A 22470-nucleotide genomic window follows, 5' to 3' on the forward strand; every position below is an offset into this window, starting at 1 on the left:
TAGAGACAGGTGGCGAGCTTATGTGAGGGCGGCAATGAACCTATGGGTTCTCTAAAAGCCATTTGTAAGCAAGTATTATTATTATTATTATTATTATTATTATTATTATTATTGATATTATCATTACTATTATTATTATAGCTACTATAAAAATAATAATGCACCTATCCATATCTTCCAATATCACTTTTTGTTCACTTTTCTCTCCTTATGCGGTGTGGATTACTTGTTATGGTTGCTATTAGCTACTTTAATTTCTCTGCTAATTTTTTTACGAATGATTCCGATTTTCCTGTATCCGTTGCAGCTCGTTTATTAGCTCGACGCTCGACATAGTGATAAATTAAATGAATGACCGTCCTTCTCAGTATCAGAGAACTTATTACCTTGGCAACAATATTTTTTTTCTTCACTATGCACCAATTTATCCTTGTCAGTTTCCATCGGTGTGAAATAAATAGTTATTAATACTAGTGTAGCCATGTACTCAGGAACCTTTTATACACTCACGGACACAACACACCTCACATCAGCTAGAATGAAATCGGCAACGTTGTGATTGCAGTCGTATTGTACTTGCTGGTCCACTCATAGTTTGTCAAATCTGCTAATAAAAGTATAGGCCTACCAGGCCCGGGAACAATTTTTCTCTTCAAATTATTCCAGTCAGCTTCACATGAATCTACACCTGAAAACCAGATTTGCATAATATACGTCACTGTTCGTTAACAGAACACCACGATTCAAGTCACACAAGTTTGTGTGCTCTCAATGTTCGATCTTTGACGTCTTGGTCCACTTGAGGTATGTGGATATAAAGGGAAAAACTGAGCCGGTGTTTGGTACAGTTCCTGGGTAGCTCAGTCAGTAGAACGTTTGCGCGATCAGCCAAAGGTTCCGGATTCCATACCCTGTCCCGGAACAATTTTTCCCTTGAAATTATTCAAGTAATTAAGAGGTTGGCCAGTTGACAGTAATGCTAGCATAATGAAACCTTTGTAGCCGACAGTGAAGGCAGGAATGAAGACTCAGCAATTGTGGTAATGCTGTAGGGTGGTTTCTTATATTGGTTGCAATGCCTATAAATACCCTCTCAGATACTTACGCGGCGAAAGAAAGAGAAGAAAAAAAAAAGAGGAGACTGATACCAGAAGTTGGCGTGTTTTGAGGAATTTCGCTTGAAGTTGCCAAGTTATACTTCCACTAGTTTCTGTTCACTTCTTCATAATGTCCATGTTTCTGCCCCATACAATGCCATACTCCACACAAAGCAATTCACTACTAGTTTTTTCCTTAGTTTATTTTCCAAAGATCCGCAGAAGATGCTCCTTTTTCTATTAAAGCTTTTCTTTGCCATTGCTATCCTCCTTTTGTCTTCCTGTCAGCAACTCTCTTTACACTCCAAGTATTTGAAGCTCTTCACTTGTTCTGCTTCCTCATTAAGAATTCGCATGTTTACGTTCTTCAGTTTTATTTCGATAACCATAGTCTTCATTTTGTTTGCATTTGTCTCCATCTCATACTGTTCACAGCTGTCATTTAGCACCACCTCTTCTCATATAAACGCCATATCATTAACAAATCTTATACATTTTATTCTTTTTCCTCCTGCTATCAACCCTCCCATGTTCTGAAAACTTTCTTTCACTAAATCCTTCAAGAAGGTGTTGAATAGTGTGGGTAGGTGATAAAGGACACCCTGTAGTTTCAGGACTAGATCTACTAACCATTCCTCCAGAGCGGTGGATTTATTGGTATTACTTTATTTTGCGTTTATTTAATGAAATTGTCACAAGAAATGTTTCGTTTATTCTAATAAAATCCGACTTATTAGCTCGATGATTGTGATTATGCGTCCAAGCTATCATACCTACATTGGCTCAAGCAGTGTCATGCAAAATTCCAGCAGTTCTACCGCTGGAAGTAAAAAAGAAATAATAACTAGCTGTTCGCCTTGTGGCCGGTAGAGGGTAGAGTCGAGCTGCAAAACTATTGATTTAATCAAGCAGTTAAGCTGTAATCTGGCTGTTACCGATCATTACCCGATTACCAGAAGCCGAGAGATCGTAAACAATCGACGACATACGAGACCAAATTATTCACTACGCGGCAAATGGATCCTGGTCCACAACTGCCGTTTACACCATAACATTGGGAGTTAATCAATCAGCTTATTCCCTCTATTTTTAGTAATCAGCTGTGGAGTTTGCTAGAAGTGTGGAAAGGTTACATTTCTTCCTTGGAAAAAAGAAATGAAAATAGGTCGAAATTCAGTGAGTGTGGACTTGAACTCGCAGATTATTGGGATGTGGAAGAATGACTGGAGATAATATCCAACTCCATTCTAAAATTCATTGATCTAACTCAGCTAATTCCGGAGTAATTAATTTTTTCCTACAAAATATGTCATTTTTGAATAAGTTTCATAACAGACAAATTGTTATATAATCATGACCATGACTAACCATGACACAAGACGAAATAATAATTCAACATTACTTTCACAACTGCTGGTCTAAAGCATAGCATTAGGGGAGAGTCGGGTAGTATCGGACATCGGGTAATATCGGACAGTGAGTTTCTTTCATCTACCACACGATGATAGTACCTGATTGACATGGTTACGTTTCTGTAATGTCGCATAGAGAAACGTAACCATGTCATTCAGGTACTACCATATGGTGGTAGATGAAAAAAACGCATTGTCCGATACTACCCGACTCTCCCCTAATTTTGGCCCTCGGTTGTATAATTCTTTAGCTAAATTACAGCCAGAATTTCTAACATATAACCCACTAACATATAACAAGAAAATTAGAAACGTGTTAATGTCTTCAATTTGATTAAATAAATTTAATATAGCCTAACGGTCTTACCAATAAAACTCTATATACAGACGTTTAACTGTCTTATACTTATATGGGTACAATGAGTAGCTCGTTTATAAGTCGTGTGTAAATTCCTTACTAATAATCACTACATACGTCGTGTATAACAGTATAACTGTTACACAGCTACGTCATAGTTTCGTCATTACTTCATTACGAAAGGTAATAGAATATCTGAGGTTCTCTATTGCATCCGGTAGGGCGCTCTAGTGTGCCGTGTCAAGTATCGATAGTACAACTGTCTCTAATCGATTACCACACTATATTTTCGTCAAAGAGTAGAAGCTACAGCAATATTATTCTAATTATTCTGTGCTCTTTGGTTAGTTCTTCTGTAGTTACAAGGCAACCATCATCATAAAATGACAGTCGATACGAACAGCTGTTAGAGGGGCGGTCATTTTGTCTATATACAGAAAGCTTAAACAAGGGGTTTCGTGTATATAACTACTGCAAAGCAATTTCCATTGTATAGTTACAGACTGTTTATACATCCATAGCTTATGCATGATTTATTAGTAACGTTTTCTTTCTCAACTCTGCTTAAGTCTCGTATAAAAACTATACACGGTTTATTAGTAAGACAGTAAGTGTATGAATTAATCAGCCTATATTATATTTGTATTCTATAATTTTGGAATATATATTGTTCATAAATTGTCTTACTTTATTCACGTACGATATTAGTCTTCTGTATGCTAATATTATGTTATATAATTTCATTGCAGCTGTAATTTTAATTTTAGTTCCCATTTTATTTTATTTTATTTATTCCTCTTATATTAATACATTATATAATATAATTTCAATGTAGCTGTAATTTTAGTTTTAGTTCCTATTTTATTTTGTATATTCTCTTATAGGCCTATTAATAATATATCTGAACTGCGACCGAACACGAGCGCTGCCCTTTCGGTCCTCAAATTTTGTAAATATTACTGTAGCCTTTCTTTTTTATATTGATTGCATTATTTGATTTCTCTATTGTTTTAATTATATCCTTATTCTGTATATTTAAATAAATAAATAAATAAATAAATAAACAAACAAACAAACATGACTTATTGAGAAAGAATATAAACCAACTGACCTTTTAGAAACTTTTTTTTTGATCAGGAAGTTTTAGAAATGATATGTCAGAAGACTAACCTTTATACTTTTTTATTGGGTTATTTTACGACGCTGTATCAACATCTAGGTTATTTAGCGTCTGAATGAAATGAAGGTGATAATGCCAGTGAAATGAGTCCGGGGTACAGCACCGAAAGTTACCCAGCATTTGCTCGTATTGGGTTGAGGGAAAACCCCGGAAAAACCTCAACCAGGTAACTTGTCCCGAGCAGGATTCGAACCCGGGCCACCTGGTTTCGCGGCCAGACGCGCTGACCGTTACTCCACAGGTGTGGACCCTTTATGCTTTCAAAAATGGAATGTCAAGTGAAGGGCATCATATTGTAAGTCTGAAAAATAAATCTCGATGAAGTCAGAGTAAATAGAATTAATTTATGAAGTGCTCTAAATGTAATATCTCATTTCATGCCAAATTTTTTGTGCTTTCCCATCGTGAGTAAAACAAATTTTGTTATGTATTGTGAAATGTTTGTCTAATAATTATGTAAAAATAGTTTGTAGTATGTTACCTTTCACAATAAATGTAACTTACAATTAGAGTATTGTTGTATGTTATCATTTCTTTCTCTCATTAATGGAAAATGTGAAAGGAATACCGCGGTACCCTCTCGGGCCCGTTGTTCCATTAATGGAACATGCCGGTTCACAATGTTACACAACTTCAAATGTCAAATTTTTTGAAATTATATTTCACTGAAGGAACTAGAAAAAAAAAAGACTTTTAAAAAAATTTAAAAGTCGGGCTTAAATGATATAAACCAACACAATCCTTATGTTTGCTTTTCACAAAGGTGTCATTTTGGAGATCGGCAACCTCAAATCATAAGTCTGGTCGTGTCTTCAGAATGGGTGTGTTAATAGTAATATGCGTTACAAGAGCGGTATGTTGAAGTTTTCATGTTCGAGGAAAAGTTTGAAAAAGCGAAACGTAGTTGAGCTTTTTTAATTTCCGAGAATTGAAAGAAAACATACCGCTCGTGTATCGTACATTATTTTGTGCGAAGATCGTTTGTTACATACCTGAAAGAGGAATTTCTAATTAGTTGCAATGAAATCTCTATCTTGGTTTGTTCAATGACGGCAAATTTGGAAAACAAAAATATATATCTTCAACATTATTGCTTTAAAATGTTTTCTGTGTTTACTATACTCCAGCAGGCCGTGATACACGTCTGTCTTTTTTTCCCCCAGTCTATAAATGCGAACATAAAACAAACGGTAAGGTTATGTAATTATTTATTTTTCATTTTAATATTTTAACAATATTATTTATATAACATTTGCAGTAATAACATCGGCATCTGGAATCTTGTTGATTTTTTCACGGCTTCCTTAATGTTACTTGCATCACAAATACAGCAACTTTAGTGGAGTTGTAGAGTTTACTTAATTTTTGCAAATATTTAAAAACAATAATTAACAGTGCAATTTAGGTGAAATTGCAGTGGTAAGTTTCCAATTTATAATAATTACTATATTGAACGTCTCTAAAAATAATATGTTAAAAGCTTAAAGCAGTAAAATCAATATGCCACTTAAGCGGTAAGAAGAGGGAAATTGTTATGTCTGTTAGGTTGGGAAAACTGAATGTGGAATTTTAGACTTACCGCGGATTGGGTTTGTGCGGAAACCAAGCAAATACGCAAGATCTCGCACAAAAGGATTTACAAATTTTATTAAAATCGCACAATCTTCTGCCTCCCAATTCTGAAAGAAATGTTTCCAGAATTCCGCAGTATTTATACAGGGTGATTTCGTTCAAAGTGTACAAACTGTACGAGATGATTCCTGAAAGGATAAGGAACAAATATTGTATAATGAACCTACGTACGGAAATGCATAGGTTCTGTGGTATAAGCATTTATTTATTCATTCCTTCAACAATTCTACAATGCAATGTTCGACGCAGTGTCATGAGGCCACTAGAGGAGGTGTTCGAAGTGACTCCCACGGGCCTCAAGGCATGCGTGTACGCGCCGTAGCAGAGACTGTCGCACACGTTCAAATATTCCAGGATGTATCCGGATGGCGTCACAGCATCGCGAATGTGTTGTTCCAGTGTCTGCACATCCGGGATGGGTTCAGCATACACTACTGCTTTGAGATGCCCCCACAGGTAGAAATCTAACGGGTTGAGGTCAGGTGACCGAGGAGGCCACGGAATTGGCCCTCCTCGTCCGATCCATCGACCGGGGAAGATGTTGTTGAGATGGGCTCCGATACAGCCGTGCAGTCGCCCGCCCATTGCCATGTGCTTATCCGTATGTAAATACCATGTCAGACTGTTCGAGATTGGTGTATCTGAACATTGTAACTTAGCGCTGCATTACCTACACAAACACGTCCATGTTAGGTTTAGTCGTTACTACCACTGAAGCGGATGGCTACGTAATTTACCGATACAAATGCTCGTTACCGTCATGGGGAACAGTACCGCTCTCTAGTGAGGAAAGCATGCATTCCCCGACCTACGTTCATTATACAATTTTTGTTCCTTATCCTTTCAGGAATCATCTCCTACAGTTTGTACACTTTGAACGAAATCACCCTTTGTATTCTTTAATCAGAAACATTTGAAACTGACTTCAGACAAAAAAAAATGATAAAACTCATTTTCTTTCAATTCCACTTTCCAAACATTTATCATCATGGGAAAGATTTCACCGCAACATACATGTCAACTATATTCTGATCACGTCCTTGAAGTACTGTAGGCAGTTTGCTTAGTTCGGTTGTTCAGAAATATCTGTTATGAACGCCAAATCATTGCAGTGCAGATAACGCTAGAGGAAGAGGTTCAGCGCGGAGAGGGATGTCACATGAAACTTACGTCAGAATTCAGGAGCTGTTTCAGGAAACACAATTTTGCGATGCCTGATTAAAGGAGATATTTCTAGGTCTAGGAATCGCATAAGTAGACTTCGTTTTTTCGGCTGTTTTTTTTTTCTTCAAAGGATTGCCTTAGAATGCATTTCTTAATAAAAATTGAGTGTTTTAAGTTGCCAGCTCCTTTAAGGGAGATAATATTAATGACATGCACGTATCACTGTACTCAAGATGAGGTGTGTAGTGACCTAGAACACAAGGTCAGCTCTTTGATGGTGTGGAATGTGTTGACATGGGATCAAAGTCACAGCAGGTAGCATAGCATACAACGTAGCGCTGTCCATCATGCTATCCAGGTTCATTATCACTACGTGTCAGAAGCCCACCTCTCCTTCCCTCCCAGCTCAATTCTCATTTGCTCTGAAATCAAACCCTCTCTCTTGTGATGATGTCATCCACTTTGTCTTCACATTTTATCTCATGTCTGTGTTCATCAATTCTGCACTCCTCTCCTATTTCCTCTCCTACTTTTCGTTTCTCTTTTGTCTCCTCTCCCCTCCTCTCTCATCTGACATCCTCTTCTCTACTCTCCTTTCCCCTTCCCTGACTTACTCTGACATCCCCTCATTTACTCTCCTCACTCCTCATCAGATTTTATTTTATCTGGTCTCTTCTTCCTTCAACTGACCTCTCTCCTAATGTCCTTTAGCCTCAATTGACTTCTCCTTTCCCTTAACCTGACCTCTCTCGTACTGTTTTTAACCTCAATTAACTTCTCCTGTCCCTTCATCTGAATTCTTCCCACTGTCCTTTAACCTCAATTAACTTTTCCTCTTCCTTCACCTGACCAACTCCTACTGTCCTTTCACTGAATTGACTTCACCTGTCCGTTCACCTGACTTCTCAGTTAGTCTTTCCACATCAATTGCCTTCTCCTCTTCCTTCATCTGACCTTTATCATACTGTACTTTAACCTCAACTGACTTCTCCTCTCCCTTCAACTGACCTATTCCTACTCTCCTTAACCTCAATTAACTTCATCCCTCTCTTCACCTGACCTATCTCATACTGTCTTTAACCTCAAATAACTTCTTCTCTCCCATCAACTGACCTATCTCATACTGTCTTTAACCTCAATTAAATTCTTCTCTCCCTTCAACTGACCTATCTCCTACTGTCTTTAACCTCAATTAACTTCTTCTCTCCCTTCAACTGACCTATCTCCTACTGTCTTCAACCTCAATTAACTTCTTCTCTCCCTTCACCTTACAACTTATCTCCTACTGTCTTTAACCTCAATTAAATACTTGTCTCCCTTCACCTGACCTATCTCCTACTGTCTTTAACCTTAATTAACTTCTTCTCTCCCTTCAACTGACCTATCTCCTACTGTCTTTAACCTCAATTAACTTCTTCTCTCCCTTCACCTGACCTATCTCCTACTGTCTTTAACCTCAATTAACTACTTCTCTCCCTTCACCTGACCTATCTCCTACTGTCTTTAACCTCAATTAACTTCTTCTCTCCCTTCACCTAACCTATCTCCTACTGTTTTAACCTCAATTAACTTCTTCTCTCCCTTCACCTGACTATTTATCTCCTACTGTCTTTAACCTCAATTAAATACTTCTCTCCCTCCACCTGACCTATCTCCTACTGTCTTTAACATCAATTAACTTCTTCTCTCCCTTCAACTGACCTATCTCCTACTGTCTTTAACCTCAATTAACTTCTTCTCTCCCTTTCACTGACCTCTCCTATTGTTTTTAACCTCAATTAACTACTTCTCTCCCTTCACCTGACCTATCTCCTACTGTCTTTAACCTCAATTACCTACTTCTCTCCCTTCACCTGAGCTATCTCCTACTGTCTTTAACTTCAATTAACTTCTTCTCTCCATTCACTTAACCTATCTCCTACTGTCTTTAACCTCAAATAACTTCTTCTCTCCCTTCACCTGACTTGTCTCCTACTGTCTTTAACCTCAATTAACTTCTTCTCTCCCTTTACCTGACCTACCTCCTACTGTTTTAAACTCAATTAACTTCTTCTCTCCCTTCACCTAACCTATCTCCTACTGTCTTTAACCTCAATTAACTTCTTCTCTCCCTTTACCTGACCTACCTCCTACTGTTTTAACCTCAATTAACTTCTTCTCTCCCTTCACCTAACCTATGTCCTACTGTCTTTAACCTCAATTAACTTCTTCTCTCCTATCACCTAACCTATCTCCTACTGTCTTCAACCTCAAATAACTTCTTCTCTCCCTTCACCTGACTTATCTCCTTCTGTCCTTTAAACTCAATTAACTTCTCCTCTCCCTTCACCTAACCTATCTCCTACTGTCTTTAACCTCAATTAACTTCTCCTCTCCCTTCAACTGACCTATCTCCTGCTGTCTTTAACGTCAATTAACTTCTCCTCTCCCTTCAATTGTCCTATCTCGTACTGTCTTTAACCTCAATTAACTTCTCCTCTCCCTTCAACTGACCTATCTCCTACTGTCTTTAACGTCAATTAACTTCTCCTCTCCCTTCAACTGACCTATTTCCTACTCTCTTTAACGTCAATTAACTTCTACTCCCCCTTCAACTGATCTATCTCCTACTGTCTTTAACCTCAATTAACTTCTACTCTCCCTTCAACTGATCTATCTCCTACTGTCTTCAACCTCAATTAACTTCTCCTCTCCCTTCACCTTACCTATCTTTTACTGTCTTTAACCTCAATTAACTTCTTCTCTCCCTTCACCTGATCTTTCTCTTACTGTCTTTAATCTCAATTAATTTCTCCTCTCCCTTCAAGTGACCTATTTCCTACTCTCTTTAACCTCAATTAACTTCTCCTCTCCCTTCATCTGATCTTTCTCTTACTGTCTTTAACCTCAATTAATTTCTCCTCTCCCTTCAACTGACCTATTTCCTACTCTCTTTAACGTCAATTAACTTCTTCTCTCTCTTCAACTGACCTATTGCCTACTCTCTTTAACCTCAATTAACTTCTTCTCTCCCTTCACCTGACCTATTGCCTACTGTTCTTTAACCTCAATTAACTTCTTCACTCCCTTCACCTGACCTCTTTCCTACTCTCTTTAACCTCAATTAACTTCTTCTCTCCCTTCAACTGACCTATTTCCTACTATCTTTAACCTCAATTAACTTCTTCTCTCCCTTCACTTGACCTATTTCCTGCTCTCTTTAACCTCAATTAACTTCTTCTCTCCCTTCAACTGACCTATTTCCTACTGTCTTAAACTCAATTACCTTCTCATCTCCCTTCACCCGATCTCTCTCCTACTAACCTTTCACCTCACCCGAACGGCCTTATCGTTTCCGGGCTTTGGAAAAAGGACTACGTGGGCATCTTTGCAGGAGTGGGAGAGTGACCGGATCCGAAGATGTTATTAATAGTCTCTGCTATGCGTTTCGTCGTTAACCTCGGAAGATGCTGCAATACCGTTCCCTGGATGCCGTATTTCATATATAAAGAATGAGATTTAATTTTGTGGGACGGTCGTAATATATAAGAAATAACGAAAAGATTGGGCGGTATGTGGAGCGGCTACAGTGCAAAGCTACGGAGCTGTTGCATTTATAATAAGAGCGGCTTATGTCACCAACACAGATTCAACACTTTTACCAAAATATTATACGCAAGATAAATATATATTTTCAGTATCCCTGGTATTAACAAAAATATATTCATTACATCTCCCGTTTCTCTGCGCAACCGTCTGTTTATAGTCTTATTTTATAAACTACTTAAGAAATTTTATATAAATGCTACTCAATTAACTGGAGAAAATAAATTACACAATAAGGCCCGCATTGTGGTGTACCGGATCATGCTTAAGGCTCACGTTACGTCATGAGCGCTGGTTCGAGTCCTCACGGAGAAGAGATTTTCTCACAAAATATCGGTCAGTATGTGCGATCGGTGCCTACCCATTGTAAAATTCCTTTGTAGAAGGAAAAGTTATATATATTCGGACCAAATGTATGTACATTTAAAGAACAAAACTAAAATTATGTCAATTTATTATCATAATACCTTTCTCTCTTAAACTGACTGGGCATATCGGGAATTAAATCAATTTGTTTTTTCAAAAGAAGTACAGTTGAGTTGCGGTTGAGAGTTGCTTCAGTGCAGACCTCCCTAACACGTACTGGAAAGCAACTCAGTCTCGGCCTGTCTATGATTAAATTGAGTGTTTATCAATACACATCAATCTCGCTTATCACGTGATGTAATTGTTGCTTTCTATAGATGAGAAACCGCACGTGGAACAATAACAAGTATTATCGGACCATCGGATCTGTGCCCCCGTAAGATATGCGAACTGAACCCTAATTCCTACTCAGCCTCGGTAATTCATTTCTCTCCCTGCATTCCTATCTCTCTCTTTTCTATCTCTCTCCCTTTCTGTCCCCCACTACTCACAATTTTGAGCCTTCTTGCAGGACAGTTTATTTTCACTTGTAGTCCAGTGTTGTCAACTCAACATGAATACTGTAGCAAGGAGTGGCGAAAGAAATATTATTAAGCAAATACGTAATAGCATTTTTCGATGAATAGAAACAAACAGGTCAATATCTCTTTCCTATAAATAAGGCAACGAAAAGAGCAGCTGCGATCACTGGTGAGGCTCATTGTATTTCAATTGACTAGGTATTGAAATTACTTATTTAACTAATACTAATACAACATGTTGTGTAATTTATATAGGCAGGTCAGAGTGCCTAATAAAGAAAATCAGGAGAGAGGGAGTCTGTGCAGGAGATGAAAAGTTAGAATCACCAGGGAAGAACAGACCAAGGGAACCTTTAATTCTTGTAGATGATATGAACCGATGTATATTTTAAGAAGAAAGATACAAGAATCTTATACTGTGCAGAAAAAAGTTCGGACATTGAACAAATTACTGAAGGTTGCGAGAGAAGCAATAATTTCCAAGGTTGGAGAGAAACGCAACGGAAAGTGATTCGAGACATGGGATTTAGGTTTAAAAATTGTAGAAATACAAGATTTATTTTGATTGAAAGAAATGATATTGTAGCATGGAGGACCAGTTATTTATGACACCGTTTGACGGAAGATTGGCAACATCCCTATTCGGCAAGGTTCGTGGCCTGTTGTTTGACGTGGTGGGAGGAAAGCGGGTGGAATGGAGTGAGTACAGGCGTTAACTTTTCCAAGAACGACGACAGCGCTGAAGGGGCACAGATCCGATGGTCCGACAATAATAATGTTATTACAGATTATTAAGGTTTGCTGTGGCTTACCAGTGAACTCGAGGCCGCCCAATTTCCAAGTCCCCTTTTTTGTGACGAGAATACTGCTGGGACACACGTTGCGATGCAGGACGTGGCCAGAGTAGTGTAGGAACGATAGCGCCTCGGTGATCTGCAACCAAACCAAACACATTTTAATTTAATTACCGTTTTGAAAATAGTGTTCATACCTGACCTGCAGATCTGTAGCTCCTCAGAGCGACTGGCTTCATACTCCTTCTAACTCACCCACCTTTTCTACCAGTGCGGTCATAGCGTTCTAGTTGCGCTCGGCTGTATCAACATTCATTCTCGCGGCGGCGGCAGGTATACAATACGCTATCAAGAATATGAACAGAAAACAATATCCATAGGAGCACACCTTTGGAATGTAAGAGAAAAAGTAATGAGAGAAGTAAATAAGATAAGAGATATGTAAAATAAATTTTAAAATGTATGTGTGCACATAATGTAAGAAGGTCTACCTATATATAAATTGTATGTTTTTTATTATTTTTTTATTTTACTGGGTTATTTTACGACGCTGTATCAAGATCTGAGGTTATTTAGCGTCTGAATGAAATATAGGTGATAATGCCGGTGAAATGAATCCGGGGTCCAGCACCGAAAGTTACCAAGCATTTGCTCGTATTGGATTGAGGGAAAAACCCGGAAAAAACCTCAACCAGGTAACTTGCCCCGACCGGGATTCGAACCCGGGCCACTGGTTTCGCGGCCAGACGCGCTGACCGTTACTCCACAGGTGTGGACTAAATTGTATGTTGATAAATGAGTGATAGCTATATGGCCGGAGATCAATGCTGCCATTCAACATTGTAACGCACTGCAGATAAATAAATAAATAAATAAATAAATAAATAAATAAATAAATAAATAAATAAATAAATAAATAAATAAATAAACGAATGAATGAATAAATAAATAAATAAATAAACAAACAAACAAATAAATAAATAAATAAACAAATAAATAAAATAAATAAATAATAACTTCGCTATTCGAAGAATTAAAGAATAAATGAATAAGTAATCAAATTACCGTATATCGATGGCTAAGATGCGATACCTCTAACTACACAGATGGTAATTTATTCTAACTACATTATTATTATTATTATTATTATTATTATTATTATTATTATTATTATTATTATTTAGATTAACTACATTATTATTATGTTCACAAATTGGACAGTGTACTAATATAGCCTATTGTTCTCGAATAGAAGATCTTGCAAAGCATAAACATATATAAGAAGTTTTTTTTTTTTCTATTTTGAGAGAATAATTTCTGAAACAGTTTGTTTTATTTACCTGTAAATGTATGTACAAATACGAGGTATCACTTTTAGCCATCAATATGCAATATTATTTTAATATCGTGTATGTTATAGGCCTATATACAAAATATCGCATGCCTAAATCTCATACAGGCAACATTACGATGAATAAAAATATATAAACTACTCGCCAATACACAAAATGTACGTAAGATGGCTGTCTAACGAAGGAATAAATATTATTATAGGAGGGAAATCAGATCTCTAAGTTAGTGAATCCTTTAACGGACCAATAACACTAAAGATGTTTCTTGCAACGCGTCTTTCGAACTTATTGGTCCGTTAGCGGCTAACGAAGGGATAAATGCGTTCTTGCAACCAACCATTAGTTAATAACAAATGTATCTTAAACATAGTACCGAATATTTGTAATTCACAATTTATATATGATTTAACAATAGGTTATACAGGGACATCACTTTATTTTTGCCAACATTTTAAACATTAACCTGGCTATACTCGGAAACACTGTTACCCCTTCCAATACAGGAGTTTGGTATTACTAGTGCAGTATGTAAACAAATTATTTTACTAGATATAGGAGGAGAGGAAAGTAGTGTATCCATTTATGTTACAGAGAAATACGATATTAGGTTTTTCAGTTTGTTTATTACTTTCACGGTATTTTAACAAAATACAGTAGAGTAGTAACAGTTTTTTTTTTCACAAACTCAACTCTTCAGGCGGTTGTATTCATTACATAATGGATACTTTATTCAGCATATTACCGTACTTTCGGTAACTCCAATCTTCACTTCTGCTCAGTCCACAGAGATAAAGTTATTCAGTCATGCTACACACCGTACCTGTGCGAAATAAGCAGGGGCGGGTATTTATGGAGACCGCGAAAATCACGACATAATAGATATACAATAGATTTTACTAATCTTTACGAATTAAGTGATTCTGATTAATGATATGTGGATAAAACAATCGCGACAAATCGCGAAATAGAGTTCTAACAGCGAAATATGGATACATTCGCGAATTATCATTGCGTCGTTTTATAGCGAATTTCATATTCTGAATTATTTTTCGGACTTTATTTTTTTATTTGAATTTGTTATACATTCAAGTAGACTACATTACATGGTATTCCAGGTATTCTGATTACATTAATGAACTCAAAAGACGGAGAATTCAACATTTCACTAATAATTTGAAAGTGTTAATTTGAGGGCTGCATGTTATTTTTCCGTTTTTAATGAATGTGTGTTAAATACAGTCTCAATCCAACAACTATTGTCTATTGGCCATACTGCTCCTTTACCAGAATCCAACGAACCTTTAATGTTAATTATTTGGAAAGTAATATTTATACTGAGTTAATACTCCAGTTCCAAAATAATTGTATTTTCCAAAATGTCCATTAATCCCCGCCAAGAGTACAAATCAATCTCCAACAATCTCCGCCGACACCAATATTAAAGAATACAAATGATAAAATTAATCTCCATAAATATTTGCCCCTGGAAATAAATTTCAATAATATAGGCTCTTTCTTCTATACGAAACACGACCATATTTCTGAAACACACTATACTCTGTACTGTTTACTTCACTGCTAGCAGACTTCGAATGCAACGGCCGTAAGATTGTGTGGCTGACGGGAGCAAGAACATTACTGCAAGGGGTGGGAGTCAAGTACATCCAGAAACGCAGGTACAATAAAAACGCAAGTAAAAATAAAGTGATGTCCCGGTATAATAACAATAGTAAGGACAATAGTAATAATAATTCCAGCTACATTAACTTATATCTCTTTTGTCTGACAAGACTTGACTGTATAATAAGTTATCTACACTTTGGTATCAGGATATCCCTTAACCATGGCAACAGGAACGTAGGAAATCAATATATGCCTTGTTTAGCAGGCAACTTGGGGACTGCACAGAAGTTCATGCTTCTCTCTTCGAACTACCAAGTGACCGTTCTGCTTCTCGGGGTAGATCTGTACTCCAAGAGGTAATGTAGCGTCCTTCTCTAGACCATTAACCACGCTGCTAATTATTGGAACTCCATCTGAGGGAAACCGCTATCATCAAAAGCCTTGTTACAGAACTCAACAGGGAAATTTCTCGAATATGAAGAAAAAACCGCACTCAATTGATCACATATTATTTACTCCTTTCACAACATGAAGTATAATATAGTTAAAACGATGTACTGGTGATAAATTCAAGATGAAATGAACTTCATAATCGTTTCTTTATCACCATAATAAACATAGTTTTAAGCTTCATATTTTTCACCACCACCACCACTTCTTTCTCTGAATAATTTCCTGGATAGCTCAGTCGGTAGAGAGTTGGTGCGCTCAGTCAAAGATCCCGGGATCGATACGCGGCCCCGGAACAATTTTGTCCTTGAAATTATTCAAGTCTACTTCACAGGGAGCTTTACCTGAAAGCTAGATTTGTATAATTCTTCCCCCATTCTTAACTTCTACAGTAAATCGTCTAGTATTTCTTAATCAGGCAATGTTTTAGTACTATGATTCTATACCCTACTCTAATTTAAATTTAACAGTAATTATATTCTTAATTAGAATAATTGTATTCTTCATATTGTACAGGGACATCATTTTATTTTTACTAACATTTCTAATATTAACCTGGCCATACCTTGTTGAGAACCGAAAACACCGTTTGCTACCTCCTTTCACGACTGGAGTTCGATGGCACTGGCGTAATAAACAAACATATCATTTTATTAGGTATAGGAGGGAAGAAAAGTAGTTCATCCATTTACGTAAAGTAGGAAATATCGCGATTTTGAGTGTGATAATTTTCATTAGGTTTTAGTACAGTATTAACAATAAGTGTTTTTACTCACGAACTGAGTTATCCATGCGACGTATTCATTATGCAGTGTATATTATACTGTCTACAGCACATTAGCGTACGATATAAAGAATTAAGTTAAAATGAAAAATAATCATAACATGGATAGGCCTATTTAAACACATTTTTGAAAATGGTGGCCGTTCATTTCGATACAGGCTTCAGTTCTTTTGTGCATATTATCGCACTATAGACTATTGCATCTAATTCCAATTATCAGTTTCGTCCTTCGTACTAGTAACTCATGTTGAAATAATTCTGTACCTACTATATGAAAGATTACCTTACGTACTGTAAATTCAATCTTCACTTCTGCCCGATTGGAAAAGATAAAATTACTCAGACATACTATCTACTGTCCGTCCAAGTGGTTATGTCATAGGGTCGTAGAAAGGGAGGAAATCACGTGACAGTTAATTCGTAACGAGGCCCTTTTATTTAAGTTATTTTAAACAGTTGTATAATATTACGTAGACGTCCAATTCCTAACAAAAATTAATGTTCTCAGAAAAGAGCTAAGACAGCCCAGCCACTAGCTGGCGAATAAAAGGTGGTGGGGGAAACCGGGATACGACGTAGGCAAATGGACAACAATATCTTTGCGAAAATGATTCAATATTGAAAGCTCTTTCGTCACTGGAAAATGCGAACATAATTTTGGAACGTACTGTTTACTACGACCGTAAGACTACTATGTCTGTATATGCGATTTTGGATCTGTGTGGAGGACGGTTGAACTTCATTAGTGGAAGAGGTGGGAGTGAAGTACATTCAAAAACTCAGGTACAATAAAAATTGAAGTGAAAATAAAATGATGTCCCTGTAGTTGTAATGCCCTGGTATGCTGAATTAAAAAAAAAATGCAACTAAAAGAGGTGGGAACAGGACATGTATAGGGTATTTCAAAAGCCAGTTCAAATATTCAACCGCTATAAATATTAAAATATTTGAGACAGGGAAAAAACAAAAACATCACAATGTTGAGCAAACAACGGGGTTTACAAAACATTGGGAAGATGTCCGCCGTTCTCTTCTTCAACATACAGCATTATATCTGCGACACCATGCCTAGCATTTTGCAGATGTCTCGGAATATTGGCAATTTCTTGCGTGATAGCATATTTCAGTTGCAGTAGGGTTGTTGGATATGTCTTTAAGGTAACCCCACAACCAAAAATCGGCCGGATTGAGATCTGGAGATCGCGGAGGTCACATTGTTGGAAGTACCTACTGATGCACGGAAATATCACATGTACTTCCGTACATCGTAATAATACTCCATGATAATGTTTATTTGAGGCTCATTCTTTTGTCTTATTTTGAAAAGCTGTTAGTTCTCAAAACTGACGACAGATGGACTTTGGATAATAGGAAAATTATGTAGGAAAATGGATATTTCACTGAAAACTACTGTTTTTCCGCAAATCTTTAGATGCCAAACTTCAAAATGAGGGGTGATTAATTAAAATCCGTGAACCGTTTTCCCGTAATTTTCATTACCAGTTTATTTAACAGACTCTCCTAAGTCTTAACTTAGTTTTTGCGTATTATATTTTTTTTTTACGGATCTAAAGACGTCAAATTTCTTTTATCAGTTTTTGTTATTTTTCTCATAACTTGTCATTTGGACTTAGGCCAGTTTGCAGTTCACCTCTTCAATTACGGGACTATTTTACAATGTTTTGTGAAACACGCTTCATTGCAATTTGTAGCTACAGGATGTGCTTCCTATAAATTTATACATTTATACTTTTTTTTTTTACTTTCGGGAAATAGGTCCCCGTTGCCTTTATTGAGGAATGAACCTACAAATCTCGGCTACAGTAACATGTCTCATTTCATACAACGGAAGACAAGAGTAGATATAAAACAGGGAACTAAGTCTGTTCATTAAAGTATAGGCTATGAGAAAAGGAAGGATAACACCATAAAACGTAAGGCATGCTCGTTGTTTCGTTCTTCGATAGGACAAGAAGACGAACACATTTTTGTACGCCCTGTAGCTGCCGTCTTCAGAAGTCTTATTACACCGAGGTTTACAAGCTTTCGGCTCCGTTTGCAGTCCAGGTCCCCAGTGAATTGTCCTTTACGTTCAGAAATACGCTGGATCCGGGATGCAGTAGACCTAATATAAACTAAGGCATGTCCGAGGGGAGAAATCCTTTTGACCTTGCCTAATGCGTAGAAAATGTTGGATTTTTTGTGGAATATCACAGCCAGGCAGAACGAAGAGAAGCTTTACGCTTTTTCCTATGACTCAGTCTACGAATTTAAATAAACGATAGCTTGGCAATGGGGCATAACTTTTGATCATAAATTCAATTTCAACCAAAATGATTATACCGCTAAAAACTCTTATGTTAAAATTTAATGCTGGGTTGCTAGAATACATTTATTGGTAACTAAATTTAAACCGCCCAAAAAGACAAAGTATATGATTATGTCTCGTGAGCAGAACATGTAGTACGAAATAAAAATTTAAAATAGGAAATTTATCCTTCGAAGAGGTGAAAAAATTAAAATATCCAAGAGAAACAGTAACAAATACAAATTACACTCGGGAGATTATTAAACGCAGAATTAATATGGAAAATGCCTGTTATTATTCGGTTGAGAAGCTGTTATCATCCAGTCTGCTTCCAAAAAGAGCTGGAAGTTAGAATTTATTAAACAGTTACATTACCGGTTGTTCTGTATGGTTGTGAAGCTTGGACTTTCACATTCAGAGAGAAATAGAGATTAAGGGTATTCGAGAATAAGGTGTTATGAAAACATTTTGGGTTAAGAGGGATGAAGTTATAGGATAATGGAGAAAATTATACAACGCAGAACTGCACGAATTGCATTCTTCATCTAACATAATAGGAACATTAAATCCCGACGTTTGAGATGGGAAGAGCATGTAGCACGTATGCGTCAATCCAGAAATGCGTATAGAGTATTAATTGGAAGAACTGAGGGTAAAAGACCTTTGGAGAGGTTGAGACGTAGATTTTTTTATTTTATTGGGTTATTTTACGACGCTGTATCAACATCTAGGTTATTTAGCGTCTGAATGAAATGAAGGTGATAATGCCGGTGAAATGAGTCCGGGGTCCAGCACCGAAAGTTACCCAGCATTTGCTCGTACTGGGTTGAGGGAAAAACCCGGAAAAAACCTCAACCAGGTAACTTGCTCCGAACCGAGATTCGAACCCGGGCCACCTGGTTTCGCGGCCAGACGCGCTGACCGTTACTCCACAGGTGTGGACACTTTTGATCATAAATTCAATTTCAATCAAGGTGATCATAGCTCTGAAAACTCCATATATTATGTTAAAATTTAATGCTGAGTTGTTAGAATAAATTTATTGGTAGCTAATTTTAAACCTCACGAAAAGACAAAGTATATGAATATGTCTCGTGAGCAGTACATGTAATACGAAATAAAAATGTAAAAATAGGAAATTTATCCTTCGAAGAGACGAAAGAAAATATCTAAGAGAAACAGTAACAAATACAAATGACACTCGGGGATGAAATTAAACACAGAATAAATATGGGAAAAGTCTGCTATTATTCCGTTGAAAAGCTTTTGTCATCCAGTCTGCTTCCAAAAAAAAGCTGGAAGTTAGAATTATCACCATCATCATCCTTCACGAATTAGGCCTCTTTAAACCTGTTTCGTCCCATCTAGCAGTCTTCTAAAAGGTCTTCCTGGTCGACGATGTCCTCTAGGTTTATACTGCATCATAATTTTTAGGATTCTTGAATTTTCCATTCTTCTTACATGATCTAGCCAATTGAATTTGTATCAGCTGATTTTTTCTTCTACTGACTCTACTTCTAATTGTTCTAAAATTTCTTCATTCCTTTTTCGGTCTAAAAGAGTATATCCTGCTTTCCTCCTGAAAAATTTCATTTCCGTTGCTTTGATTCTGTTCATGTCTTTTTTCTTTAATGTCCAAATCTCGCTTCCGTATAAAAGGGAGGGTAATGCTAGTGTATTATATATTTTTATTCTTGCAGATTTTTGTACTAATTTAGCTTTTAATGTATTGTTTATTATTCCTAGAATTTATGTAAATTTGGCAATTTTCTTGTTCACATCTTTTTCATTTTGATAAGGTATTTCACAACCCAGATAACTGAAATTTTGTACTTGTTCGAGGCATTGGTTATTGTGTATTATCTTACTTCTGACTGGGTCTTGTCCTAAAAATGCCATCACTTTTGATTTTTATGCTGAAATTTCCACCCCAAAATCTTTTAATATTTTATTTAATGTATATAATCCTATTTGTAAATTATCCTCTGAATTGGACATTATGGCTTCATCATCGGCATAGAGTAAGGTATTTAATGTTAGAGCACTGGTTATTTTGATTCCTGATGTGTAGATTTGGTTCCATTTTAAAATAATTTCATTTATATAAATATTAAATAAAGTTGGTGATAGTGAACAACCTTGTCGAACTCCATTATTAACTAATTTTCTTTCGGATATACAGTTATTTATTTTGACACTTATTTTGCTGTCTATGTAGATTTCTATTATATTTTGTAATAGCAAATTTGGAATATTTTTATATTTTAATATGCCGAATAAAAGGTCTCTTCGGACTTTATCAAAAGCTTTCACAAAATCAATAAAAGCTATACAGGTTTCTAAATTAAATTATCTTCTTTTTTCTAACAATAATTTGATACTAAATATGGATCTACACATGATCTTTCTTTTTAAAGCCATTTTGACACTCCAGAAAGAAAGTTTCAGCATGTTTTTTTTTTTTTTTTTTTTTTTTTTTTAATTTTTCACTTAAAATCCGACTAAATATCTTATAACATGTGTTGAGGATACTAATCCCTCTATAGTTTTCAACAACAGAGATTAATGGTATTCGAGAATAACATTTTGGGCTAAGAGGGATGAAGTTACAAGATAATGGAGAAAATTATACGACGCAGAACTGCACGAATTGCATTCTTCACCTAACATAATTAGGAACATTAAATCCAGACGTTTGAGTTGGGCAGAGCATGTAGCACGTATGGGCGAATCCAGAAATGCGTATAGAGTATTAACTGGAAGAACTGAAGGTAAAAGACCTTTGGAGAGGTCGAGACGTAGATGGGAGAACAATATTAAAATGGATTTGAGGGAGTTGGGATATGATGATAGAGACTGGATTAATCCTGCTCAGAATAGGAACCAATGACGGGCTTATGCGAGGGCGGCAATGAACCTGCGGCAGATTAACCGTGGAATGTAGTTAAACGACGTTGGATTGCTTCTGCAAAGAGCACCCGAGACGAACCTACTCGAACCGACAGGGGGGCCTTGGGGGAAGTTGCCGAAGCAGGAATGGTATATGGATTTCTGTTGGCTGTAGGGACCGGTCGTTAGATTTTCATGTGGTTGGTTTGGTGCGCGTAGGGGATCTATGGCACGCAACTCATTCCATATAGAGGGTTAGCGAAATAGAACTTAACAGGTCGCAGTGCTGGACCATCCGTGCCCCCCTCATTTAAATTCAATTCCATTCCATTCCATTCCAATCCTCTTCCTAATAACAGCTGGCCAAGGAAATGGCGGGTGCTGCACTCAATCGATAAACCCGAATCACACGGGGATAGTTTACAGGAGTCAAGTGCTTGAAGCCTCTAAACTTGATGATATATTTGTGATCACACGGAGACATTAAACTTGTAACCATGCTTGAAAAAAAGCGCGCGCTGAATGTTGTATTCGTAGTGGCGTTTGAATTCTTGTATTCTGTTATAGTTAATAAAAATCAATAGTGAACTGGCATTTTTAGTTTGGTAAAACTGAAGATGCCACCAGCGCATATTCAAGCATGTGTGCAGCTAATTGGTGCTTTGTTATTTTATGAATTACAAAATATTCTTGAAAAAAATGGAAAAGAGAACATGGGTTAAGAAATGGATTCGTACAAGAATTATGCACAGTGCATCTGATACCTTGTTGAAAGAATTAGCTGAAGAAGATCCTGGAGAATACAGGAAAAATCTCAGAATGAGTCCTGTTTTAAGGGTTTTTAACTTATTTTCGAACCACTTCTACGTCTATGTTTTCGAAACCTTGTTCTATGAGTTCACTGGCTAGTTTCTACAATAACAATTCCCGCTTGTTTTTTATTGAGATATTCTTT

At 36.7% G+C, this 22470-nt stretch overlaps 1 protein-coding gene across 1 annotated transcript in view; it reads right to left on the bottom strand.

The window, feature by feature from the left end:
- Positions 1 to 22470, bottom strand: part of bma (SCY1-like protein bma) — a 1113807-nt gene that overhangs the window by 574660 nt on the left and 516677 nt on the right. The window contains exon 4 of the mRNA XM_069846551.1: positions 12128 to 12248. Within this exon, the coding sequence (XP_069702652.1) occupies positions 12128 to 12248 (121 nt within the window). The remainder of the gene's footprint in view (positions 1 to 12127; positions 12249 to 22470) is intronic.

This window comes from Periplaneta americana, chromosome 14 (genome assembly GCF_040183065.1).
Source record: "Periplaneta americana isolate PAMFEO1 chromosome 14, P.americana_PAMFEO1_priV1, whole genome shotgun sequence".
NCBI classification, from domain to species: Eukaryota; Metazoa; Arthropoda; class Insecta; order Blattodea; family Blattidae; genus Periplaneta; species Periplaneta americana.